Raw genomic sequence first — 25,182 nt, 5'->3', positions numbered from 1 at the left:
TTTTTTTTTTGGGTAAACTCAACTTTTGTACTGCTGCCATTAATCACAAAAATGTTTTAAACTTAAAGCTCAAATCATTGGATTTTTTTAAATGATGAAAATCACCAATAAAATCATCTGATGCTCAGCTAGATTTCAGTATAAAATGTCCCCCTTTTATAGAAAAAAATGGAAGAATAAACATTTTATTGAAGATTAAACCAATTATCTTCTTTTAATCCAGTAAAGGCATTCAATTCAACTTATTTTTCTATTTTTATACTTATCTCTATTCAAAGGAAATACATCCACTCCCCTGGTTTGCTAAATTGATGGTCATTTTTAATCAGCCTCAACCACAATAATGTAAAACAAAAAAGAAAAGTCTGATACTTATAATAATCACCTGATGCTTACAGTTTTAGAAAATTATTAGATTTAGCCAAAGGATATTCTGTGTTGCAGAAAATAATTCTATGTAACATTGCCACCACGCAATAGTGGCACAATAACATCAAATAACCGCTGGTTTGCATGTCGGCAAAATAACCTTCTCCTTAAAAATGTAACAAGGATTTCTTCAGTTTGATGACCTTAGGCTGTTCAATGACTGCTGGTAAAATACAGCAATAAAAATGCATCTTGGGGGTCACCAAGCCTACATAGCAACCATTGCTAATGCCGCAAACATGAGGCCAACAACAGACTGAGGTCGGACTGTTTCCTTGTCGATGTGGTCATTAGAAAAAGATCAAAAAGATCTCAACTTTTTAAGGAAAAACTAAACAACTGAGAATAATAGGTCCAAAATGAAAACTAAAGGAATATTAAAAGCAGCGATCTGGATATGTAGAGTTCAACAACAACAAAAAAAAAAACCGCTGCCCACTCTCCTTCCCTGACACAACAACAGCTGGGTTAATTGACTCGTTTATAAAATCTCCACCCATATTTAGTTGAACCATATATTCATAGGCAATAAGAAAACTTCAACATTTCTAAGCTCAGACAAATGAACATCTCACTAATTACCTTCTTCATATAACCATTGAATGCTTTTTTTAAGCCAAGAACGCTAGGATTTCTGTCCTACCATCACACTCTCAGGAACTAAAACTTAAGCTAGATCTGCTGTGGAAAAGGGATGAATAAGTTATAAAGCAACTCTTTCACTCACTTGGGTACAGTGGAGTATCCAAGATGCTTTGGGTCTTTTGCTTTTCAAAAGATAATGGGACACTTCTTTAGACCAAATGGCATCAGTAGTTATTTTAAAATACCGTAAGATTTTGAGTTTAATAATAAAAACCTGAAATGAGTTCAAGTTTCTGCTTGATGATCCAAAAATATGTTGTAGATAATCACAGAAATGATTCATTAGACGGAAAACTCACCTTCAACCACCATCTCAGTTATGCTCAGTACCTGAATCCTATGGAGAAGAGGTGAGCACCTGAGAGAAACCCAAACTCTGGACATCTTGAAGGATTGTGCAGAAATTCACCAATTCGGGATTATTATGAGATCTGATCCAGATTATTATGAGGAGGAGTGGGGAAAATAGATGCCTGTAATTCTTACATTCATCTCTGACTAAACATGCAAATTTAAGATCAGACTTTTTTAAAGCTTTGGTTTGATGTTCTCATTTATCTAAAGGCAGAAATTAACTTTTAACAGGTTGTGCCAATACATAAATAAGCTGATGCATTGGCTTTTATATGTACGCCAAAACGATGACTTGCAAAAGTATCTCCTCCTGACCTGAGGCAGGCCACTTAAAACTTTTATTAGTTTTTTATTAATAAGGCGCACCACATCTGTAAATGCAGCAGCCTCTTTAAAGATGAAAATTTGTTTCCAGCTTCTCAATCTCAGAAGGATTCAAGTCATTCAGAGGAAAGAAAGAGGCAGTTGGGGGTGGAGTAGGGGGTATGACCCTCTCTCTGTCACCTTGACAACTGGATCAGAGCTTTGATTACAGCTACAGAGGTGATTAACTGTGCATACAGAGAGGATTTTGGACCTGGATGATTATGAGCGCGTGTGTGTGCTTTGGCTCACAGGTTCGACTTTCCTTATGGCTAATTCTGCCTCCCAGGTGTCTCATCCTTCACTCGGCTTATTTTGCACTATAAAACTGGACCTAAGATCTGCAGAAGGTATTGGCTCTGTTTTTAGGAAAAACACAAAACTGATGTTCACCTGGAGGTTTCAGTTTTGTTTTACAAACTGTAAGTGAACAGATGTTTAAAGCAGTTTGCAGAGAATGACAGGTGCTTCCATTTTAAACATTATCTCAGGGAGCAGTAAGCTTGTGTTTGTGTTGATGGTTTATTTACTCGCACTGATTAATCTTATTCCCTTGAGGCCTCCTTCAGGCTTTCAATTAAGATTCCAAACATAAATATTCTCCACTTTTGTAGCTCGCATGCCTCCAACGGGCAAAGAAGAAACCATAAGTTGTTAGTTATTGCAGACAATTCAAAGTTCTGATCAATGATATCAAGATGCAGAATGGTGATATTTGCATGTCTTTGAACGTTAAAACCTATTGACCACTCGTACAGCAACTGCATCTTCTTACAGTTTAATGCATCAGCATCCTGTCTGTTGCATTTCCGTGTTTTGTCTGTGGAAATTAAAGGATGCTCCTGTGATTTATGTTAGACAGGTTTTGCATGAAGAATTGAGCAATCTAGTTTGCTCATTTCTCTTTTTGCAGAAGTGTGATGCATCCGTTTACCTTTTTTTTTGTAAACAAGAGCTCCTGTTGTGTTCAGAGACATAGAACGCAGCTAAAATCAAATAAAACTGTTGTGAATGTGTGAGACAATGATGTAAAATGAGTCTGCGCAGACTTGCACGTGTGTGTTTGTGAGCAGCTTTTTGGCTTCAACAGGACCAAGCGCTCCAGCTTCCTACTGTTATGTAATCTGACAGGGAAAATCCAAGCTGCTGCTGACACACACACACACACACACACACACACACACACACACACACACACACACACACACACACACACACACACACACACACACACACACACACACACGCACCTACACACTCCCATCACACACTCAGTCTCCTTCCAAGACTCACATGCACTATGCACTACACAAATAAGCTCAATTTGTGCACAAACTGGTCATCGCCATATGCTGATCCTGTCTGCCAATAAAATGTCTGCCTGACTGTGTGTTTTTGTGCAAGTGGTGTGTGTGCAGATAGTTTTCGTACAGTGTGAGGATGTAAAGCAAAGGAATGTGGAAAACAACAATCTGGAGCTTCAAGTTTCAGTTTTATTTAAATAAGATCCTGCAGTGGATGTTACTACTAACCACGAATCATAGCTGTTGTAGAGTTTACTCCAAATCAGCTGGAAAAGTTTTTAACAGACAAATAATCCTTTGTTTTACAGACACATAAATCTATCTTACCATTTATGAAATAAAAAAAAAATGTGTTGTTTCAGCTTATTTGCTTTAAATAAAAAAATATTTCCACTAATTAGGGTTCATTACAATGAAGCATACTACTCTGTGTTTTAGTACTGGCAATGGAGTCCTTATAGTGAAAGATGTGATTATTGTACATTGATTTCAGTTTACCTTAAACTTTAGCCTAAGTTTACCATTGAGTCACTTAAGCTCTGATTTCTACTCAGCAGATTTTATGGTCTTTATTATTTGACGCATCTGCATGCAAATTAATCCCTAAATTGCGCTAATAACTATTTTGTAGAGAGGCACCTTGGCATCTATTAAATAAGTTCTTCTACAACCAGAGACCTATTTCACTTAGGGGTCAGTCCAGGGTGGATCGTGCCTTTTACCCCATAGACTTCTGGAGATAAGCACCAGCCTCCTGTGACCCTGATAGATAAGCAGCGGAATATAAATGGATGAATAACACTTAGCTTTTATCTAAGATATCACAAATTTTAAGCATATAAATTAGCTTAAATATGTATTATTGATTAATCACTTCTGTTATAAGTTATGTTGTTTCTCCCTTTAGTGTTATCAATTTTAATTTTTATCACAATTTTATTTAATTATACCATACCACCATTTCCCCATTGTGGGACATTAAAGGGATTTTTTTTTTCTATTTCTAAATTAATCATAAATAACTTTAGGCCAAATATTAAACCTTGTGGAATACCATAGTTTATTTTCTCTCTACTTTTATTTATTTATTTTTGTTTTACTTTGTTTATTGAACATTTTGAACATAAGACAGACATTGTTGGGACAAATTCAAAGTGTCAATACAATCTCAATGTCACAGTTCTGTCAACCCCCAATCCACCCTGACCGCCCACCCCACCCACAGGCCAAAAAATAAATAAACAAATGAATAAAAAAAATGTAGAAATAGATCAAAAAGGGTAGACATGAATGTAAATGTAGATAGATAAGTAGAGATCATGTAAGACATTCAAGTATCCTAAGGGTCTTTTCTCTATATTTTTTAAAAGAAAATATTTAATATCTTATCCCAAAAGTAGTTTCCCTGTTCATTGAACCTGGGTAACACTCCCCTTCTGGTCATTACTGTTGTTTCGCCATTAAAACCACAGCTGCATTTCTATATAAAGTATTGTGAGATAATGGTATAGGGTAGATCTTGCTCTTTCATAATTACACTTTCTTCATTTGAAATGCATATGTATTATGATATAGTAGGTGTGTCTCTACAATAACATTCTTTTTTTTGTTAACAGCTAAATTATTTTAGTAATCTCTAATAATCTGTTTAGTTTCTGTAATAAGTTGTTTTTACTATTGAGTTTTGTTTTTTAGAGGAATCTAGTCTCAGTATTTAACCTGATGGAACACCACAGGTTAGATTCAGGTAAGATTACATTTTTTTGTAGAATATAACAAAAGTGAAATGGTGCCATTGTGGTTATTTGATTTAGACATAGACCAAAAATGTATGTATTTATTTTTTTACCTAAAGAAAACCACTTTACTTAATGTATCCGATCATAAAACCTGTGGTTTTATGAAAGCTCTTTCTATCTTCGCCTCTCATTTTATTTGGACCAGACAGTAGAATTTTGAAGGGAACAAAATAAAGAAAATAACAATCATGTTGCAGCGAAGGAGAGAGAGATAGGATGGAGAAAGGAGATGAGATGAGAGAGGGAGAGTGTGTGTGGGTGTTGGATACTCGCGGGACCTCGGCACTGCAGCATTCTTTCTGTTTCCGTGTGTGTGTGTGTGTGAGGGTGAGGGTGAGTAAAGGTGGAGGCACTCCTGGGACCCCTTCAGCACTGCAGCAGGTTGTGTGTGCTAGAGTAAGTGTATTCTCCAGCCCCCACAGTACCAATGGGTCAAGCTCACAAACTCCTGCATCACCCCCCCCAAAAAAAAAATCTATACACACACGCACCAATCACCCCCTGGTTGCTATGGTTACACACCTTGAGCGAGCCCCCCAGAGAGGAGCGCCCCCCTTAACTGCTCTCCTCTTTGCTGCACTCTTTCTTCCTCACAGCGCCTCTTGCTGCTCTCCACCTCCGTCCCGTCCATCTCCATCCTTTCTCTTCTTCTCTGTTTCTGGTCACTTCTTCTTCTTCGGGCTTTACATTACAGGCCTGTATAACAACAGCATTTCTTTATGTCCAAATGGAGGAGAAATCTATAAACAAGTTACTGTTTTGCTTTCACTGTTGTCTATTTAGTGATGATAAAGTGATGTGATGCATGTGGAAGCTCCTGTAACAGATCTGTAAAACTTAGTTATCACACGGGCAGATAATATATTCAATTAAGAATACCTTTTAATTCTATAGATATTGCATTTAGAGGAACTGAAAAAGGAATGCAAGCTACATCTCTGGCCATAGTTATACGGATGATGCCCAACTTTATTATTTATGTTCTACCACGTGAGTAAAGTTGACACTTAACACCATGGCGGAAAAAAATTATTTCAATGTGTATAATCTCAAAAGGATGCTTAAAACATCGGGAATGTTTTCTCAAAACGCTTTGAATTGTTGCATGTTTTCATTTTTATTATCCTGTGAAGCACTTCTCATGTAAATTAAATGTGTCGAGCTGAAGAAATATATACTGTAATAACATATATAAATATATAAACTACAAATATTTTGTTATAAAAGTTGTTTGGTATCATTGTAGCACATTGTTCTTCTGCAATTCATTTTATATAGTTCAAAACGTGATTAATTTTCCCTATAAGGGTGGCTAATCAGTATCTGTTTGGTTATTGCAGTTTAGACGGTATCAAAACGAAGAGCTAATCTTTTTATTCAAACTTTTTTAATGACGTCTATTAAAAATATTTGACATAATTTAGATTTTAGCTTTTATTTTCACCTATGCATTATCATCTGTTCTCATCTTAAAAAGAGGAAATTTCAAATTAAGGACTTCAGAAAGCCTCTGGGGCTGCTTTTAAATTGTCAAAATAATCTCTAAGAAAAAGTGATTAAAACACCTTTAAGTACTGCTTTACTGTAGTGTACAATAACTTGCTTTCATACTTGCTAAGTAAATAAAAGCCAAAGTTGGCTATGCCCACTGCTTAGCTAATGAAGGACATACCACATCTCCTCCACACGTTCGCTTAAAGAAAGAAGACATTTTCATTCCCTTCCTTGCTCTGGAATGATTAAACTGTAATTTTCATTCTTGCTTTCTTTCAGATATTTTTGAAGAGAGCATTAAACTGACTGATTAAAGGTGCTCTCTCTTTTCAGCTACACAAAAAGAGCTATATTTGTTATAACATGTTACTAACAAGTGGCTTTAACATGCTTCTTGTCTACAAATGTAGGAACAATATTTTGATATTTTTGCATTACTACCACAAGTAATATTACTTGAAGTGCACAGAGGTGTTTCACAGCACAAAAGATAGAATGCCGACATACTCTGATATAGATTTTTAGCAATGGAGGGGGTTGACAGGAGCAGAGAGACAGTAATGGAGGGCAGACACCCGAGGGACCCCCAGAAGCTCGTTTAGAGCGACGCCAGGAAGGTGGGTGTTTGCATGCATGTTGAGGTGTTTAAGAGCGACGCACCTTAGGGATCCGTCCACAGCCCAAACCAAAGAGCTCATTTGTGTCATGCTGCATGTTGCAGGGGTCTGTGATGAGGCCAGCGTAAATGGGATGATGCCACCTGGTCCTTCTCCTCTGGTCAATTAGCAGGGAGAAAAAGGCAGCTAATGAGAGAGAATGTGACCAAGCAACAGCATGAGCAATGAGGATGGGTGTTTGTGTGAAATAATTCAGGTAGTCGGTTTGTAATTGTGAAGCTGACTGCAGTAAGGAACCGATTTTCCTCCATCTATGTCCATAAGGTTGTGTTGTCTGCTTTAAGTTATTATGCTCCTTAATTATTTTCCTCAGGATCCATCTATTCTATTACTCTGCAGCGGCTTCATCGTTCTGTTGTTGAGGCCAGGTCAGATGGCTGCTGTGTCCTAATAATATTCTATACTAGGAAATTTTAATTGGCTTAATCTGAGAAATCTAAAGATGCTAAATAAAACATCTGTATTTATTTCTGTACCGAGCAAAACTTGACACTCCCGATTTATAATCATTAAAAAGCATTTGATATTTTGAGTGTTTTTATGTACAACCTCTTGTTGGCAAACATTTTTTCCATTTGCTGATAGCATCTAAACTCAACCAGGATAATCTTATCAATTCCTTACAATATCCGTCAGAAGCAATAGTATTTTTCTGTCTTCCTGGCACTGATCTGACTGTCTTGCATGTTAGGAGTCAGGAAGGCGTTCACAATAAAATACAACTTCTAACCAAATCTGTCACAAACACACCAATGCTGTCTGAATGTCTTTGTTCCTCAACAGATGATCTTACATTGAATAGAGCTTGTCAACTAGATGCCTCCTGGATATGATTTGTGTTCAAATGGAGAAATGCTTATTTTCTCTTTAACCAAAACTCCAGCAAACACCGATAACCCCAAAGCCAAGATCTGACTGGAAGGAGCAGAATAGAATTACATTTGTGTTTGCCTGATAAGAAACATTGATTCTAACCCAAACCGCCATACAATCTAAGGCATGTTAGATAAAACAAAATAACAAAAATAAACTAAAATAAAAGAAAGGAGTCTGAGGTGCAAAGGCTGTGGTGCTCCAAGGTCAGCCTGAGCGATATAGTCCCTCCATCGTATTTGAAAAGAGATGCTACCTCTCGATGCTGAGCAGCAGGGGCTCCCCTTCCAGATGGCCCAAACTCCTCAACCAAATGGTAAATGGTAAATGGTAAATGGCATGTACTTATATAGCGCCTTTATTCAAGTTAGGAGACTTGACCAAAGCGCTTTACACTACATTCATTCACCCATTCACACACAGATGGTGGCAAGCTACATTGTAGCCACAGCTGCCCTGGGGCTCACTGACAGAAGCGAGGCTGCCGTACACTGGCGCCACCGGGCCCTCTGACCACCATCAGTAGACAATGCAGGTGAAGTGTCTTGCCCAAGGACACAACGACAATGAAAGTCGGAGTCGGGGCTTGAACTGTCAACCCTTCGATTACAGGGCAAACTCCTCCATCCAACGCCACTGTCGCCCTAACCAATCTCTAAAGGAGTTCCGTCCCACCCTAAAGACAGACCTCATTTCAGCCACTTGTATACAGGATCTACAGAAAGATGGATTAAATAATAATTATTAAATATAATCCCAAATTGATCACTTATAATATATACTAATTGACAGAATTTAGCCCAGATTCAGTAGATTCTAGAAACCAATGCGTCGATTAGAGGTTTCTATTTTTATTGCAAATATGAATAAAACCAGTTTCATAGGTTTGTAGTCGCTACATTTTAATCAAAGAATGATCATTATGATCAGTTTTTCAAGTTAAAATGTTGAAAAAGTTAGATTGGAGTTGGTTGCTGGTACAAACTCTTAGTCCTAACCTTCACCCTGCCTCTGCCTGTTTCCTCCCCTGTGTTCTGTGTCCCGGCGAAGGCCTCCCAGCGATGTGTGTGTTCATGTGCTGCTGGATCAAATGCTCTCTGTGAGACAAAGCGTAGCGGCAGGATGCTCTGCCACTCTGTCATCTCACTATGAGTCGCACACGGGCCGGGGTGCATGGGGAACAGCACACAGAGACAGACGTCCACACACACACTGATCAAAACAATGTATTTGTCAGAAAAGAGGAGTCTTTCATGGGACCCACACACACACACACACACACATACATGCAGAGGCGTTAGAGGCCTCTCTCCATGCCCTTGTTCCGGACAGCCCAATTATCTCGCTGCACCTCACTGTTCTCTCCTCTGTTCTCTCTGAGGTTTTCACATTCATTCTGGTTTGGATTTTTTTTTTTTTCCTTTCATTGCTATTTTTTTCTTTCACACTAATTGATTGACCATAAATGATCTCATAAAGTTTACTTTTCCGAGCTGATATTGCATTAATCATGTCTCTTTGCACGGGGAACCTACAAATAATGAAACCAAGCAACATAGAACTTTGGGTTCTATACTGTTAGGTTTATTCAATGATGATTATAAAATTAACGTCTGTGTGTGCTTATGAAACATTTGAGCAAGTAGATGCTTCACTTTGTCTTGTGATTCAGTCAGGAGACCCCCCTGCCTTGTGATTCTGGTGGAAGCATCCTGTTTTATGAACTGATCAATTGTTCTGTCAGAACAATACTGTTTTGTAACCATGTGTTATGTTCTGTTAATAAAAGACGGCTGCAGGAGGGGAGTCGGAGGAAAAAAGCTGGAAGTTGGGTTGGGCTTTCTTTCCACTCCTGCAGAAGTTGCTTGAATCTCTTTCCTGTATAGACTCAAGTTCTTCTTTTACAAACCTACATTTTTGAACCCAACATATGCTCACTCATACAATAAGCTTATTGGTGACTGAACTAATTTATTTAATTTTATGTATATTTATAAGCTAAAACAGTGGAACTTAAATAAGGCATATTGTTATACATTTACAACAAAAAGATTTTACAACCTGATGTAAAAGAACAGGACGGACCAATACAGTGAACCCTCGCTTTAACGCGGTTCACTCTTCACGGTCTTGCTGCTTTACGGATTTGCATCATACATTGTTAAACTTTATTGTCAAACATAATTGATGGTGTCATGTCGGTTTATAAGGATCTTTTGGCCCAGAAGAAAAAAGACAGACAACAACTACTGATAACTATGTTTTTCTCTCCAAAAAACAAACCTGCACCGCAGGCTTTAGAAGAAAAAAACACCACAGAGCAGGGTCAGGATGCAGCGGCTCCGTCAGAACAGCAGTGAAATACTGTACTGTACTGTACACGTCAGTCACTATTGTCCTACTATAATTTGTATTTTTTTTCATAATCATTTTCCATTTTCTCCGGGGCGTGGCGGTGCTGATCCCCGCAATATTAACCCTTCAGTTTGTATTGAAGATTAAAATTATTACTTATTTATTTATAACTATATCATTTTACAGTACAGTACAGTAGTTATTTGTAACAAAAAAACAACAACAACAAATGTTTATACCGTACTTTTATTTGTTAAACAAATGTTTGGGCCTGTAAAAAGTTTTTGTTCCTTGATTTCAATGTTTTATGGAGTATTTCATTGTATAATAACTGTAAAAAAATAAAGGTTTCTACTTCACGGATTTCGCCTATCGCGGGTTCTTTTTGGAACATAACCCCCGCGATAAACGAGGGTTCACTGTAAACCCAAAGTCTTTTAGGTTTAGTGTGGGATGATTCCCAACGTGTTCAAATAGAAGGCATAGATTTCTCTATTTTTTTTTTTTTTTTATCTGGAAATAAAAAAAAATCCCCATCATGATCTGGTTTAGACAACAGGAACCCTGATTACAATTTTCTGGTGGTCTCAAAACAAAACCATCAGATGCCAAGCATAACCCTAAGTCTGACCCCATCGACCTCCATGATGCGCTGGCAATCCCATGTTGTGCATCTATGAGATATCTTTTCCATTTCCTGCTCTTTGCAGTAGGACTGTGGCCCAGTGGTCTGGATAGTTGTCCTTGAATCTGAAAATTGAAGGTTTGACTATGAATGCTGGTTCAGCTGTAGAACGTGGGTTTTCTACCAGCGTGGGCTTTGGAGTAAGGATGAGTGTGAGTACTGTTCAGTAAATATTGCTCTAGTTTGGAGCACATTAAATGGTCTGTATGACTAGAAAAGAGCAATTAAGTTCCATTTATCAATTGTTCCATATAGAGGTAGCTGATGTTTGACTCCCTTATTGGATCCTGACAGTGTGGGAGGGTTGGAGACAACTTCTGAGGGTCCCACCCCAGCACACACATACACACACACACACACACACACAGGACATGGACTTAAAGAGGCTTTCTCTACAGCCCTGTTCCTAATAAACCCTCACACAGTGATGCGTAGGCTCTTCTTATAGTTTCATCCCTGTGTCTCTTTTCTTAAACAAAGCTCTAACAAAACGTTAAGATTTAAACTTTATCAAACAAGACATGTGAAACACATGAATAAGCTGCTGCTGCTGTACACCCTTCCTGTTCACTTTCTCTCTCCTCCTCCCTCTCTCTCTCTGCATGTGTCACTCCATGTGACTCTGTCCTGCTGGTTCAATCTCCTGGTAAATGATAATGAACCTCTATCTGTCTCAGTGTGCCTCGGACACGCTGGCGCCCCTCACAGCCTCGCAGCCTTTGAGGTTTCTGTGTGTCTGTGTGCGTGAAAAGGAGCTTGTTTGGAGATGGGGACCATGGAGGACATCATCCACCCATACCCGCACACACACAGCTATTGAGATGGGATTGGCACCCTTGTGATGGCCTTTGAGGCAAGGAGAGATAAAAATCTTGGTGTGCGTGTGTGCATTAGTCAGTATGGGTGTCATGGATGCATGATTGAAGACGTTATTAACCCTGCGATCCCCTGCAGTGGAGGTTTTGCAGAATGTGTGTTTGTGTGTTAGCACTTACAGGACATGAGATAAGTGTTAGAAAAGAGGGCTTGTTGTATATGTGTATGTGTACACAGCTCGGCGGGGGTCACAGATTGGCCTGCAGACGACACCATCTGATGTCTCCCGGCAGTTCGGTCCTGTGGCGTGTGTGTATGTGTGTGTTGCCCCGTGCTGTGTGCGTGGGCGACTGGGGTATCGGACCTGTTTGGTACACTGGTGATAAGGACAACAGGCAGGGGACTTGATCACCAAGGGGTGCACGTGTGTGTTTGTGTTTACGACGCCCACCTTCATCTGGCCTTTCACCATGGGGGCAGTGATGTCACTCACACCATCTGAAAATAGATACAAACAGAAAAACACAGCTAAGAATATTTGTTCTGCACACTAGCAAGGATCCCATCTCATTATTACCTGAATATTAGTTGTAAAAGTGTGAATGTTTTTATATTTAATTTCATTTATAAGCTTCCAAATAGGAAATGAATACATTTTCAAGATGTCCTTCTTCAGGCTTTGACTGTTTTGTTAACTGCTGTCAGTTCAGTACCAAACCATTTTTTAGATCAGCGCCCATTGTTTGACCACTGAACTCAAAACACTACATGCCACTAAATGTAATCTGTGACACTATTTTCTACACACAGAAATCTTCATAAATAGTCAGCTTCAAGTTTGATATTTTGAAAATGTATGAAATACAATATAATAAAAGACTAATAATAACAAGTACGTCATCGCTTAAATGCTTTTATCTTAACAGCTTGTGCACAACATTCAAAAAGCAGTAAAGAAGAGATGAGGGATAAAGATTGTTTTAATGTAGCCTGATCTGCTTAGCTTAGCCAATCTTAACATATTTGTTCTTACTTTAGATTCATATGATTCTTTAGAATCATTGGTGGGGTTGAATAAGCCTATTTAACATGACCTAAGTTTAGTTTAATTTAACACATCTAATCTTATTTATCTATTTTTACATTAATTTACAACAGCATAACTCAGGTTTAATTTAGCCAACCTCATCTTTGAAAACATTAGTTTTTCAGCTCAACTCAACTCAAACTTTATTTATAATTTACTTATAAACTTATTTATAAAGCACATTTAAAACAACCGGGGTTGGCCAAAGTGCTGTACAGGAATCACAGTTAAGGAACATAAGATAAAAACTGAAGGCTAAAAAACATAAACACATAAAAATAGAATAGGATAAATGTTTCAATTAAAATACATTTTAGAATAAAATAAAATTTTAAATAAAATATTGCCAAATGTCCACTTACACATGATTAAAAGCCAGGGAGAAGAAATGTGATTTTAAAGAGGATTTAAAAACCTCAAAGGAGCCTGCTGATGTAATATGCCAAGGCAAGTTATTCCAGAGTCTCTGTGCCACTGCCATAAAGGCACAATCACCTTTGGTTTTAGGTCTGGTTTTAGGCATTGCCAGTAGCAGCTGATTAGTTTTTCCCTTGCTTGATTTGATCTTGCCCATTTGAGTCTGTTTACTAGCTCACTACATTAGCTTACCTTGTCTAGTCTACATTAGCCTACCATACTATACCTGATTTTTGCTTGATTTAATTAATTAAAGCTAAAATGTACACTAAGGATGTAAGGTATCTTATGTACGGTAAAGTGGTGGCAGGTTAAAAAAAAACAAAAAACTGTGCAGTATAGGATTAATGTGCAGGGTATTGAATAGTTATTACACAGTTATTGCACTGTTATTACACCAGGTTATAGTGCAGTGGCATTGTAAAGCATCACGGATTAAATCTAATGATAACCTCATGTTAAATCTGATCATTTGAGTTTTGTGTTTCTAAAGGAGGATGTGCAACAACACTGTTAAGCCAAACAATCTGATTTTATATCAAAACAAGTAAATTAATATAAAAGCATAACTTTCTTCTACACAACCCAAAAATTGGTTTGTCTATATTTATAAGAAACACAACCTAAGGAGGAGTATAAAATGAGTTTTTAATGTAGATTTTATTTTCAATGAGTGCCTTTGTTGCTACCTGTTTTTTGTATACATCAAACAGCTGTTCTTAGTTTTGTGTTGATATCCTGAAATTAAATCACACTTTCCAAATTTCCGTGTTGCCTAATCTAACCTACGCATGCGTGTCTGTCTCCTATTTGCAGAGGAGGGCATCAATCACGAGTGCAAGCTGTGTAACCAGATGTTCGACTCACCTGCCAAGCTGCTCTGCCACCTGATAGAGCACAGCTTCGAAGGCATGGGAGGAACCTTCAAGTGCCCCGTCTGTTTTACAGGTAAGACGCACGCTAACATGTTCAAGGACACACGTATGACAAACAGAAAGATAAAAGCTGAATAAACTTAGTGAGACTTCAGTCTGATATGAAGTTTATAGAAACAGGAAACTTTTTGTGTATAAAAATTCTGACCTTGGTTTGTGATAGTTTAAAGAAAAAAAAAAAGGGTCTCTGAAAAACTCAAAGGCTTTTATGAAGGAAAATCTGAAAAGTGTGGAGGACAGCTGTCTTCTGTCCCTGTGAGTCAATAAATGAAACTTTAGATGGAGGGAAAGCTTTTTTCTTTTAGTGAAAAAGAGAGGTTTACTACTTTTTTGGCATGTTGATTATAGTTTTAGTTTATTTTTTTTTTGTCTGCTATGAGAGACATAAATTTTCAATATATACTGTTTTTAACATATGATTAGTGTAACCATTGATTAGTGTTTGACCATTGGAAGTATTTCAAATTTAAAATCAGCGCTGATCAAATGAAGCTTAGATATTTTGAGACACTTAAAGCAATTTTACCCTTGCTAACTTGAACATTTTCAAAACCTATCGGCTCAGTTCAACACAGTGGATCATTTATGAGAGCTTTAAAGCTGTGATATATGTGTATAACTATATGTGTATAGTTGCAGCAGGCTTTAATATCTGCATGTTTACAAACATGAAATGTTTTTAATCCACAGGAGAGAGGAAATAAATGACCAAATTAGGTTCTCACATTCAGCACTTTTCTTTACTCTATCAACCCCCCACAACCACCCGCCTCATGGCTGTTGAGTTTGTCTTGTGCTTTGTGCCCCCCCCACCCCCCAGGTGCAGCAACACTTTAAACTTTAACTGTATTCCTTGGTGGCTCATGAATTAGTAAAATAGGCTCAGCTCCTGTGGGAATGCTTAATAATTCAGCAGTCTCGGAGTGGAAACCAAAAGTTTACTGTAACAAAGGGGGGGGGATACAAAACAACACTGAAGCTTAAGTTAAAAGACAAAATAAGGAGATGATTAATTGATAAATGTCACATGTTCTGGTGACAGTTGATTTCTCTTAATCCAGCGAGCTGCTTCCTCATCAGCCCTCAGTTCCTTCTCCGGTTTAGATAACTGATGTTTAGAGAAGTCACTCTCTGCATTGCTTGAATCCAGATTCACAGTCCTAGAATTTTTATTTTGAAAAATTGAAAGAATCCCTCTGTTTCACATAGATAAAGTTTTCTTTTTCTCCAGTTTTTTTTTTTTTTATCCAGGCATGAATTTTGTTTTCCCTGTTTGCAAAGACTCCATCCCATTAATGCTGCAACGCTTCGCTCTGTCTGTCCTCCTTGCAGTGTTTGTGCAGGCCAACAAGCTGCAGCAGCACATCTTTGCCGTGCATGGTCAGGAGGACAAGATCTATGACTGTTCCCAGTGTCCACAGAAGTTCTTCTTCCAGACAGAGCTCCAGGTAGGCTCACTCCTCTGTGAATGTGTGCAGTAACAGGACTGTCTGACCAAGGACACTCCATGGATGAAGAATCTTATCCAGATAAAACTTCATGCCTCTTCTGTAATTATTCCTCTTTTTCTCCCCAACTTTCCATGCCTCTCTCTCTGTCTCTCCTCATGAGGTCTTGGTGGGGTTCTGGCAGGATTCAGCTCATTTTGAATCAGATCTATAAGTGGATATAAGTCACACTGGAGTTGGTCCATAGCCAGCTGCAGCCAGCTTAGCGTTGGTCTTAACCTTCCTCTCATCTAGCTGCAGATTGTTTGGTTTTCAAGTCAATCATCAGGCACTGGTGTTAACATAGTCTATGATAACACTGCACTCAATGGTGATTAAAATCCAACTTTTTCAGTTTTTTTTTTTTTTTTTAGTTTGTGTGCTCTATAAGATTTAACTTAAGCACAGCTCTGCTGGTACACATGGTTTATATTGGCAGGGAGATGTAAGTATGGAATCACTCTAATATAGTAATAAACAACAGCTTTAGTTATGATTTGGTCCTCAGAAGACCAGCTAAGCTCACCTGCCTCCTGCAGAGAAAGCCGCTCAGTCAAGCACATAAAGTGGTGATGATATAGTGCCAGAGGTGGTGGGCATATGGTCGGCCAGTCCATTTAACAGCAGGGTGACCACTGGACCCTGTCGGTCAATGTCCACACAGACACGCACACACACTCCAGTTATCCTCCATCCCGGTTCTCTCCTGCCATCCCGGTCCTCAGGAAAATCAGGAATCGACTGTCAGAGGTTTAATGTCTTCAAGATCATCCTCCCCTGTGCCATGTGATCATGCCAAAAAAAATGCTTAAAATGTCTCAAATCCAATAATTTAGCTATTTTGTTATTTAATTTTTATTAAACTCTTTATCCAAATGAATCTGTCTCCAGGTACAGTTTCTCATAATTGGTACTTCTTAAAGTGATAAAATCATCAACTAACTAATACTAAACTATTTCTAAACCAAAAAGTAAAGAAAAGGAGGACAAAAATAAAAAAACACCTTCACTTCATTGCGGTCTGAACACTTTTGTTTTCTGCTAGGTTGTTATGAGGTCTGGACTTTGACTGGACCATTGCAGCCATGATTGGATGAACTCATGTTGGTTTCTAGGTTACAATGTACACATAGGTCATGGTTCAAATCTATTAATTCTTTCTTTTAGAAAACTATCCCAAATCACCAGCCCTCCACCCCCATGGAGTCAGATCTTTGTTATTTATGGCCAATATCCCTTTTAAAGAGAAAATGCTGTTTACAGAGAAAACTATATAAACAGTCTCCTGAATGCTTCAGAAAGGCTAACTCAACTGATCCTCACACTGATGGCAGTTAGTTAATCAGCAGCACCTGCTTGCAGCTTGTCAGGTTTTATAGGACCAGGAAGTTGTCAAAACAAGCTTTTGGATACATATGTCTATATAATTTATATACCCATCAAGGGTTATTTATACTCACAATTAGGGCTGGGTAAAAAAATCGATTTAATCGATTTTGAATCGATTCCTTTACATTTTTGCAAAATCGATGTCTAGGGAAGGAGATTGATTCGTTTTATTGTGACGCACGTGACGTTAACATTCAAATGTGCAGGAAAGATGCCCTGAAGATGACTTCAAGCCAGACAGCTGCAAATATAGCTAATAGGTTGACTGAAGACATTAATAAATTGCGGCTGACCAGCAAACACCCTGTAGTTGTTACAGACAACACTGCAAATATGGTTTCTGCAGTGGAGATAATGCAGCTCATGCATGTCTGCCGTTTCATGCATGTCCGTGTCATGTCTGCTTGCTCGAGTAAGGCTTCACTTTTTCACTTTTCACTAACAAGTTTGCACTTATGAGACAGTTTTGGTCACATCTCGAGTTTAAACTGTCTGATTTAAAAGTTTGCACTTTGTGTTTAATGTGACAGGAAAAAAATAAAATACATCAGTATTTTGAAACACAGTTGAACCTCTTTCACTATTGTAAAGACAGATCGAATCGAAATTAATAAATTTAGAACTGTATTAATCAAAATCCAATCGATTCAGGACTTTTGGGAAAATACTCATAATAATAATAATAGTCCCCACATTGTTCCGATTAGAAACCTTTTGGATGAATCTATTTTTATTCCTTTGTTTTCATTGCATCTTGTTGGCCTCCTGTGCTTCAGCTTGACTGCAGCACTCTCCCAGCATCCATCTTGTTACTCTCTGGTATTTGCCCAAACATGTGCGAGTGATCGGATGCGAACTTTCAGCCTGAGTCCGACCCGTTACACTTCATCGCCTCATGGGAGGGCGCTCTAAGTGGGCTAGACGGAGAGGCCGACCGGGGGAGATGGAGAGCCTCCACCGTGGAGGTTAACGTGAGTGCGAGCTGTTGCTGTGCTTCTGCACATCTGCCAGAGAATGTGGAATGGGGTAATTTGAGTGTGTTTTAATGAGTTAGGGATGAATGGATGGAGGAAGGCGGCTTGGCCAGCAAGAAAAAGCTTTGGCCTCTTTCGGGGCCTCGGAAGGGCCGTATGATGTCCGGCTCACAAACAGCGTGCCACCTGAGGGTGCTTGCAGGCGAGAGGCAGCACTGAATCATCCCTTCCTCCCTCCTGGTTTCTCTCCTTCAGCCCCACTTACATGCCCGCTTCTCATGCTCTCTCCATCATGGCTCCTGCCACAGTTTTCACTTCCTCCCTCTTCCTGTCTGACTCCCCCCTGCTGTCCCTGTAGATCCAGCCCCTATGCATATTTTAGCCCCTCTCCTCTCTTCCTCTCTTCTGTGCCTCTCCCCAACGTCCCATAAATAGTGCAGACGTAAGCTGGTAAATAAGAGATGTTTTTTTCTGTATGTGTGTGTGGGTAAATAAGAGATGCTGTGGCCCTGATCACTGACGTCCTCCTGGATCTCTCTCTCTGCAGTTTCACAGTCGGTTCAGCTTCAGTTCTGCTCGCTTCTCTTTGTTTATTTCAGTATCAGATATCAGGACTCCAACAACAGCTTTTTATTTTAGTTCTTTAGATTCAGGAGCAAAGTAAACAGCAAGCTGAAAATCAGGGAAGCTAAAGATATTATAGAAAAAGTGTTGGGCATCACCAAGGCTTTTCTTAGTTGTATACAAAAACAAAATTGAGATCATCTTTCAAGTTCACAGATTTATATCTATTTATTCTTAAATATGTTGTACTCTTATATTCTCCATTTACATGCCTATTAAAAAAAACAAAATAAATGTTTTATATTTGGTCTTCTTGCATATTTTTCAGGGAGATTTGCGGGGCATTATGGGTCATGGTCATACTTTAACATATAACATGGAATCTGAAAAATAATATCTGGAATTTAAAAATCTGTAAATTTGTTTATTTTTTTAGATGCATTTTTTTTACAAGATGCTCTGTAGTCAATTTGTCACATTCCATACAGCGCTAAACTTCACTTCATCACTAGGCCTCCAGGAGGTGCTATGCTGCAGCTTCTCTGTGATTCATCCCCTTTGCTCTCCTGTTTTTTTTTTCTTCTGTAAGCTGCGGGACAACAACTTTGGCCAGATGATCAAATATATACCAGGATGGAGATACACTTATTCATCAGGATTTACCTCCTTCTGTTCTCTGATGTTTTACAGTTTCACTTGTATGTCTCATCAGGAAAGATTCAGATGTCCCCAAGAGGTCGAAGTTAATCAAACCTGTCATGATACTAAGAAAACAGGAAATTTGAAATAATTCAGAACAAAAATGCACACGGATCCTAGAGTTTTGATTCCAAAAGCTTCAGTTCAGGTTCTGTTTCCATCCGATTGGTGCTTTTTGGATCAGAAACTGGTTCGATGCCTGATGTTTTTATGAAATGAGCTGCGTTTAAATAATCCCAGCTCTGTCTGACTCTCAGAGCCCCTCTCTCTAACTGAATTATGAAAAGAGTGGATGTGTCTGAACTGGGAAATAAGGTTTAGGTGTGCGTGGAGTTGCAGTGTGTACCCTCTGATCCGTGCATCCCTCGGCTCAGTGTGTGTGGGTGAATTTGATCCGTAGATCCCTGCGGTGTTCCAAGGCAGCTGCCCCACCGCTCACTGGGAAACTCTGTGTTATTAGAGCAGGGACCTGGGACTCTCTCACAAACACAAACATATTTCTACCTCTCTGAATCCCCAGACTTTCCCTTATTTTTCCATCAGGGAGATGAATCTGAAAGAGGATCCACATAAAGGATCAGTGGAGAGGCATAGCTGGATTACACTATTGAAAAATGTTTAACTATGAAGAATAAATTAAATGAATTAAGAAAAATGTGCAAATAAGTAATGTAAAACATCTGTAGAGACAAGATGAAGCTTAAAATGTTTGCTGCTGAAGTTGAATTGTTTCATTTTGACTCCAGATCAAGGAACAATAAATCTAAAAATAAATTACAAAACACTTCTTATTGTCCATAACCTTTAAAACCTTTAACCAAAACTTTAAGATGGGCCTTGATCGTATAGTTTGATGCATTTTTTTTTATCCTGCTAAATTTAATTGCTTTTAAAAAGTTATTTTTAATACTTTATCATTTAGGTAGAGTTTATTCCTTTTTTTGTTTTCCTTTTTAATTGATTTTATTTATGTTTAAATCTTAATTCCATGTAAAGAATTATTTTATTTTCATATAATAATTTATTTTACAATTTACAGTTTTATTACCTGCAAATGAAACAGTTTTAGGTCAGATTTGTTTGTTTTATTCTTTTTAATGTGATTTTTATACAGATGTGTATCAATTACTCCTTTGAAATTAATAAAGGGAAACACTAGGCATACCGCCACACACACACTCACTGCTAAAGCCAACTTAGAGATGCCAATCAGGTTTTTGGACTGTAGAAGGAAGCCAGAGAGAGTGCATGCAGAGAAGGTGCAAAATCCTGAACGACCCGAGGCTAGGAATCAAACCTGGGCCTTCTTGCTGCAAGGCAACAGTGCTACAAATTGCACCAAAAGTATAAGTATATAGTTTAATTTTGTTTTAGTTTTATAAAATGATCATTTTATTTAGAGGAAAGCAGTGAAGGACCATTAACATATATTTTCTTCTTTGCTTTAAACATTTGTTTTTGTCATTTTGGTTGTTTTTCTTCTTTAAGGGGGGTTATCATCATTATGGGTCAGAAGCAGTTTGCATATTCTAATGATAATTTGCCTTTTTATTCATCCTTTATGAAGCCGTGAGCCTCCACTGCTACCCGGAAACATTCAGGAACTAAATGTCTTACTCAGGAACATTAACATTGGGAACCAGCAGGCTTCCTAGCACACAACTAACTCCATTTTTTTTTTTTTTTTTTACTTCTTATGTATTGAAGTGAAGTTTAAACAATGTCCGAAACAATTTCTGTGAACTTTAAGCCATGTTTTGATCTTTGAGGCTAAACTTGGCCTAAAGTTGACCTGAGGAGATGTGGAGCTTCAGTTCCGGGAAGTTGTGGACTAAAGAAGCGTTTTTTTTCAGTTCTCGCCCCCTTTTGCCAGTAACTCCTCCTGTCTGAGTAAATCCCAGTTATATATCCGTTCCTTCAGGTTCCTATAGATGTTGAGGAATAGAAATACGTTCTGTGTTGTTAGCAAACCAGCAACTTCTGCTGCTTTCTGAGACGTAACCGATTCCTCTAGCAGGAAATTTAAAATGGTTTATTTCCTTGTTATTTTAACTCCCCCACAAACATCCAGTCAAGCTTTCCTAATCAGTTTCCGAGTCTGCACCACCTTCATTATCATTTAGATTAGTCGTACAGTATTTCAGCTTGGGATGAGGTCATTTCCTAGTTTCCAGAACAAATGTTTGCCCCACCTTTGCTGCGGATGTGTTGGAGATTCAGAAGGGCTTGGATTTATGTGTTGTTTGCTTGTTTCCATCACGCTGTGAGTATATTTTTGGTTGTGTTTACTGTTCCCAGCCCGGCTGGATGGGCCAGGAGCAGCAGGAGAGGGAAGTCCCTCTGGGAGACAGAAAGGGAGGGGAGCATCCCGAACAGGATGCACTGACAGGTCAACGGGTCATCACCTGGCAAGAGATGATGTTAAGTTTTTACTGGGAATTTAAGAAATAGGCAGTATTGTTTATGATAGTATGAAAAAAGCAAAGATTATGTTGAGGCAGACAGAGATGAATAGAGGAGCAGGGAATCCATGTCTGTAGGATGTCGAGGGCAAGGTTTATTTTTGATCTGCTCCCGAGGGGGCTTCCTGTCCTGGACGGGTTGGGGCTGAAGAAAAGCCAGGGAGTGGAGAAACATAGACGGCCCATCTGCCAGCCTCAGACATGGATGCAAACCCTTAAATGTGCTGCTGGAAGAGTTTCAACTAGGAGCTAAAAATACCATGAAACTCATGGAAAACCACAGGGGCGACTGAGGTGATCCTTCATGTGGCGTTGAAGAAAACCACACAAGTAACTGACACAGATTCCTGCACTGACAGCCGGTCGCTGAGAGGTGGAACCGCCACACACGGACATCACTTCCCCTTCCTGTTCCTAAATCAGACCTGGCACCTGAGAGGAGACCTGATTTAAGGTCTGGTTGCATCATTACAAAGCAGCAAATCAGATTTTGCGGACAGTCCCTATGCAAACAGATACCTGTGTGACACCTGAGGAGGCTCTGCAGTCGCTGCACTGCCTCAGAGCATGCACAAACACATTAAAGGTGACAGAGCAGAATGGATTTTTTTCACATCCTTCTTTCTGCAGTTCCTCCTGGGATTCTGTGGGTTTGTGTCTGGTTCTGTGTTTTTACGTGAATCTGTTCACATATCTGTTCTTGTTGGAGGGGGGGGTGACTGCGACAGGGCTATATTTCCCTGGAGCCCATGGCTCTGCAGGCTGTAGCCTCGCTCTCTCTAAGCACTTTAGCAACAACAATAGCAGGCCTCTGCATCGACTGGCCTGGAATGGGCTGGCTTTTTCTGCCGTCCCCTGCACGCTCTGCAGAGTGAAACATGGCGAAGTAAAACCCAAATCACGGTTTTTATTCATGCATATTTGTTTAAAGCACCGCTGGAATTGGTTTGGGGAAGGTATAAGAAAGTCATTAACTTGTGTTACTTCTCTGCTTGTCACACTTATGGCTGCAGTACATCCCACACTGTATTGTAGCTGCAGGATAAGATTAAACACAGCATACTGAAAGGAAAACATGCTCAGCTCAAATGAAAACAATCAGTTCATTCTCCAGTCGGGCACCGAAGACAAGCTTCCATATCATGTAAATTTAATAGATAATAAAAATAATCTTGTTTCAGGAGCAAAAGATATAACTCATCATTACTGCTACATGGATTTCTTTATTTGCTTTTGGTGAGTTTACAGGAACTCTACTTTTAAACAGGAGTAGCTTCTGTTCATCTTACCTACATTTATTTTATTTTGTACAAAACCAAACCTTTAAAATCTAATCGGTTAATGTGTAAAAGACACAATGACACAGAAGTTGAAATGCATTCCTTACACACTGCTGTGTTGGTTTTAGTATTAAAGCATTGATATGATACTCTACAAATGTTTTAAATGGGCCCTGACTTCCTATCCATACCAGACTCATAAACTAGTCTTGATGCTCTTAAAATAATTAGAAAATCTTCTACTTGTTTTCTTCATCTGCTTTAGTTTGTTTATTACTATGAAAACCTGACATATAGCTCAAGTGAGCCATAAGAATTGACTCCTTGATAGGTGTGGAAATGTTTTCAGTAAAAGTCCAGCTGCTTCTGGTTTAAGCCTGTTTTATTTCTGCCTTGACCTGGATGACAGGCAAAACAAAATGACTTCAAACTACAGCACAGATAGGATCAAACGTATGTGTTAATTCTGCTTAAAAAGAAACAGTTAAGAAATAAATCTTAATAATAAGCATTTTCATGTAATTTTTACAGCCCTAATAACAATTTTTTTACAATGTTTCCATTTCCAAGTTGTTTTGGATTTATCAAATAAGGACTTTGTCAAAGTATCACCAGGTATGGTAGAGATTGGACAGGAGTCCATCTTTCTCTTTTTGCGTTGCTTATATCTAATAATGTGACTAACACCTTTAATTTAGATTATGTTGTTATTATGATCAGCTTCTGTAATAATGCTAAAAATGGATTTTCTCTTTTTAATTTCTGTACAATAAAATGTGCGATCTGTATGATAATACTACCCATCTTTCTCTAGTGTATTTGTATGCCATGAAGAGACTCCCCCCAATGAAATCACTGAGTTATTTCAATAGAAAAAACAACAACTATCTTTACCAATAATCTTTTCAAGGGTCTGATGTGTTTCTGTAACACCCTCCAGAACAGGACAAAATAATTTCTAATGAAAAAAATACACAATGGATAACAGCCTCAGTAATGACGCTCTTAAAGCTGTTCCTATTTAACACCATCTACTGATATCCTGTCAACATGATGCATTTCAGTGTACTGTCGTATTTCCCTCCTGGACTATTTCCAGTGATCCTTTGCTGCTCTGTCAGCTCCTCCGGGGAGTTTACACAGACTTTCTCCTCTTCAGTATTTCGTCCTTCCACCAAATCTCTCCGCTATCAGCTGAGCTGCTTCCATCTTCTTTCTCTCCCTCACAGTGACTAAAGTTTGGTCTCAGTTTTAGAGGTCAGACAGTCTGTGGATGGCTTTCCATCAGGAAAGTGGACACATTTAGCTCCAGTCTTCTCAATCGGTTGAAAAAGAATGAGTCTGACCTCTTTTGGCTGTGAAAGGAAACGCTCGAAGCTTATGGAAAGCTGAGGCGAAGGATGAGTGAAATAGATAAAGAGGAGGAGGGTTTTCTATCATAATGGGGTCAATGGCCCCCAGTGAGATCTCCCTACTCGCTTCAGAGGCCTCCATGCTGACACAGAAGGAGGGGACACTTACTTCTCACCGTCCCGTTGGTTATTTTGCTCATTTGCTGCCGTATTTCTGCGACAGCCTTCTTGCTGCTCTCCAGTGGGGGGACATTAATACTCTTTACTTTCCTCTGGACAGAGAAGTTCAGCCTCTAAAGCTTCGACACAAACACACAAATGCACCAAAGGTCTCAACAAAACATGCACGGAAAGATAAGCGGCCATAGAATGACAAATAAGTCTTTATCAAGCCTAAACCACGTATAATCCATCCCATTCCTGTCCCCATCCTCCCCTGTCCTTCCCTTTCTGGTCTGTTCATCCCTCCATCCTCTCTATTTCCCCTCCTACCATCCACTTCTCTGTTTTTTTTGTCCCTTGTTTTTTTGCCATACCAGGGCCGATCACAGAGAGGGAGTGATTAATCTGAGAAAGCTGCTTTTAGTGGTGGGGAGGGGCGCCGTTGATTGGGAAGATCTCCCTGGGAATTGTGAGGAAGCAGGGAAGGTTTCTGTGGGAACGGCTCTTTGTGTGTGACAGAGAGAAAACGGGAGGTGAATTCATCAGGAGCAAGCTGCACTATCCGGGGAAAATCAGAGAG

General features: G+C 39.0%; 1 protein-coding gene across 6 annotated transcripts in view; it reads left to right on the top strand.

The window, feature by feature from the left end:
• The window catches only part of znf423 (zinc finger protein 423), a 165,878-nt gene that overhangs the window by 137,357 nt on the left and 3,339 nt on the right, over positions 1-25,182 (top strand). For all 6 annotated transcript variants that reach the window (XM_038294000.1, XM_038293999.1, XM_038293998.1 and 3 more), the window contains 2 exons: positions 14,115-14,246; positions 15,566-15,681. In XM_038294000.1, coding sequence (XP_038149928.1) covers positions 14,115-14,246; positions 15,566-15,681 — 248 coding nt within the window. The remainder of the gene's footprint in view (positions 1-14,114; positions 14,247-15,565; positions 15,682-25,182) is intronic.

This window comes from Cyprinodon tularosa, unplaced genomic scaffold (assembly GCF_016077235.1).
Source record: "Cyprinodon tularosa strain WSP-4 unplaced genomic scaffold, ASM1607723v1 ctg332, whole genome shotgun sequence".
Taxonomy (NCBI): domain Eukaryota; kingdom Metazoa; phylum Chordata; class Actinopteri; order Cyprinodontiformes; family Cyprinodontidae; genus Cyprinodon; species Cyprinodon tularosa.
The sequence above is the reverse complement of the archived record's forward strand: the minus strand, read 5'-3'. Positions and strand labels throughout refer to the sequence as shown.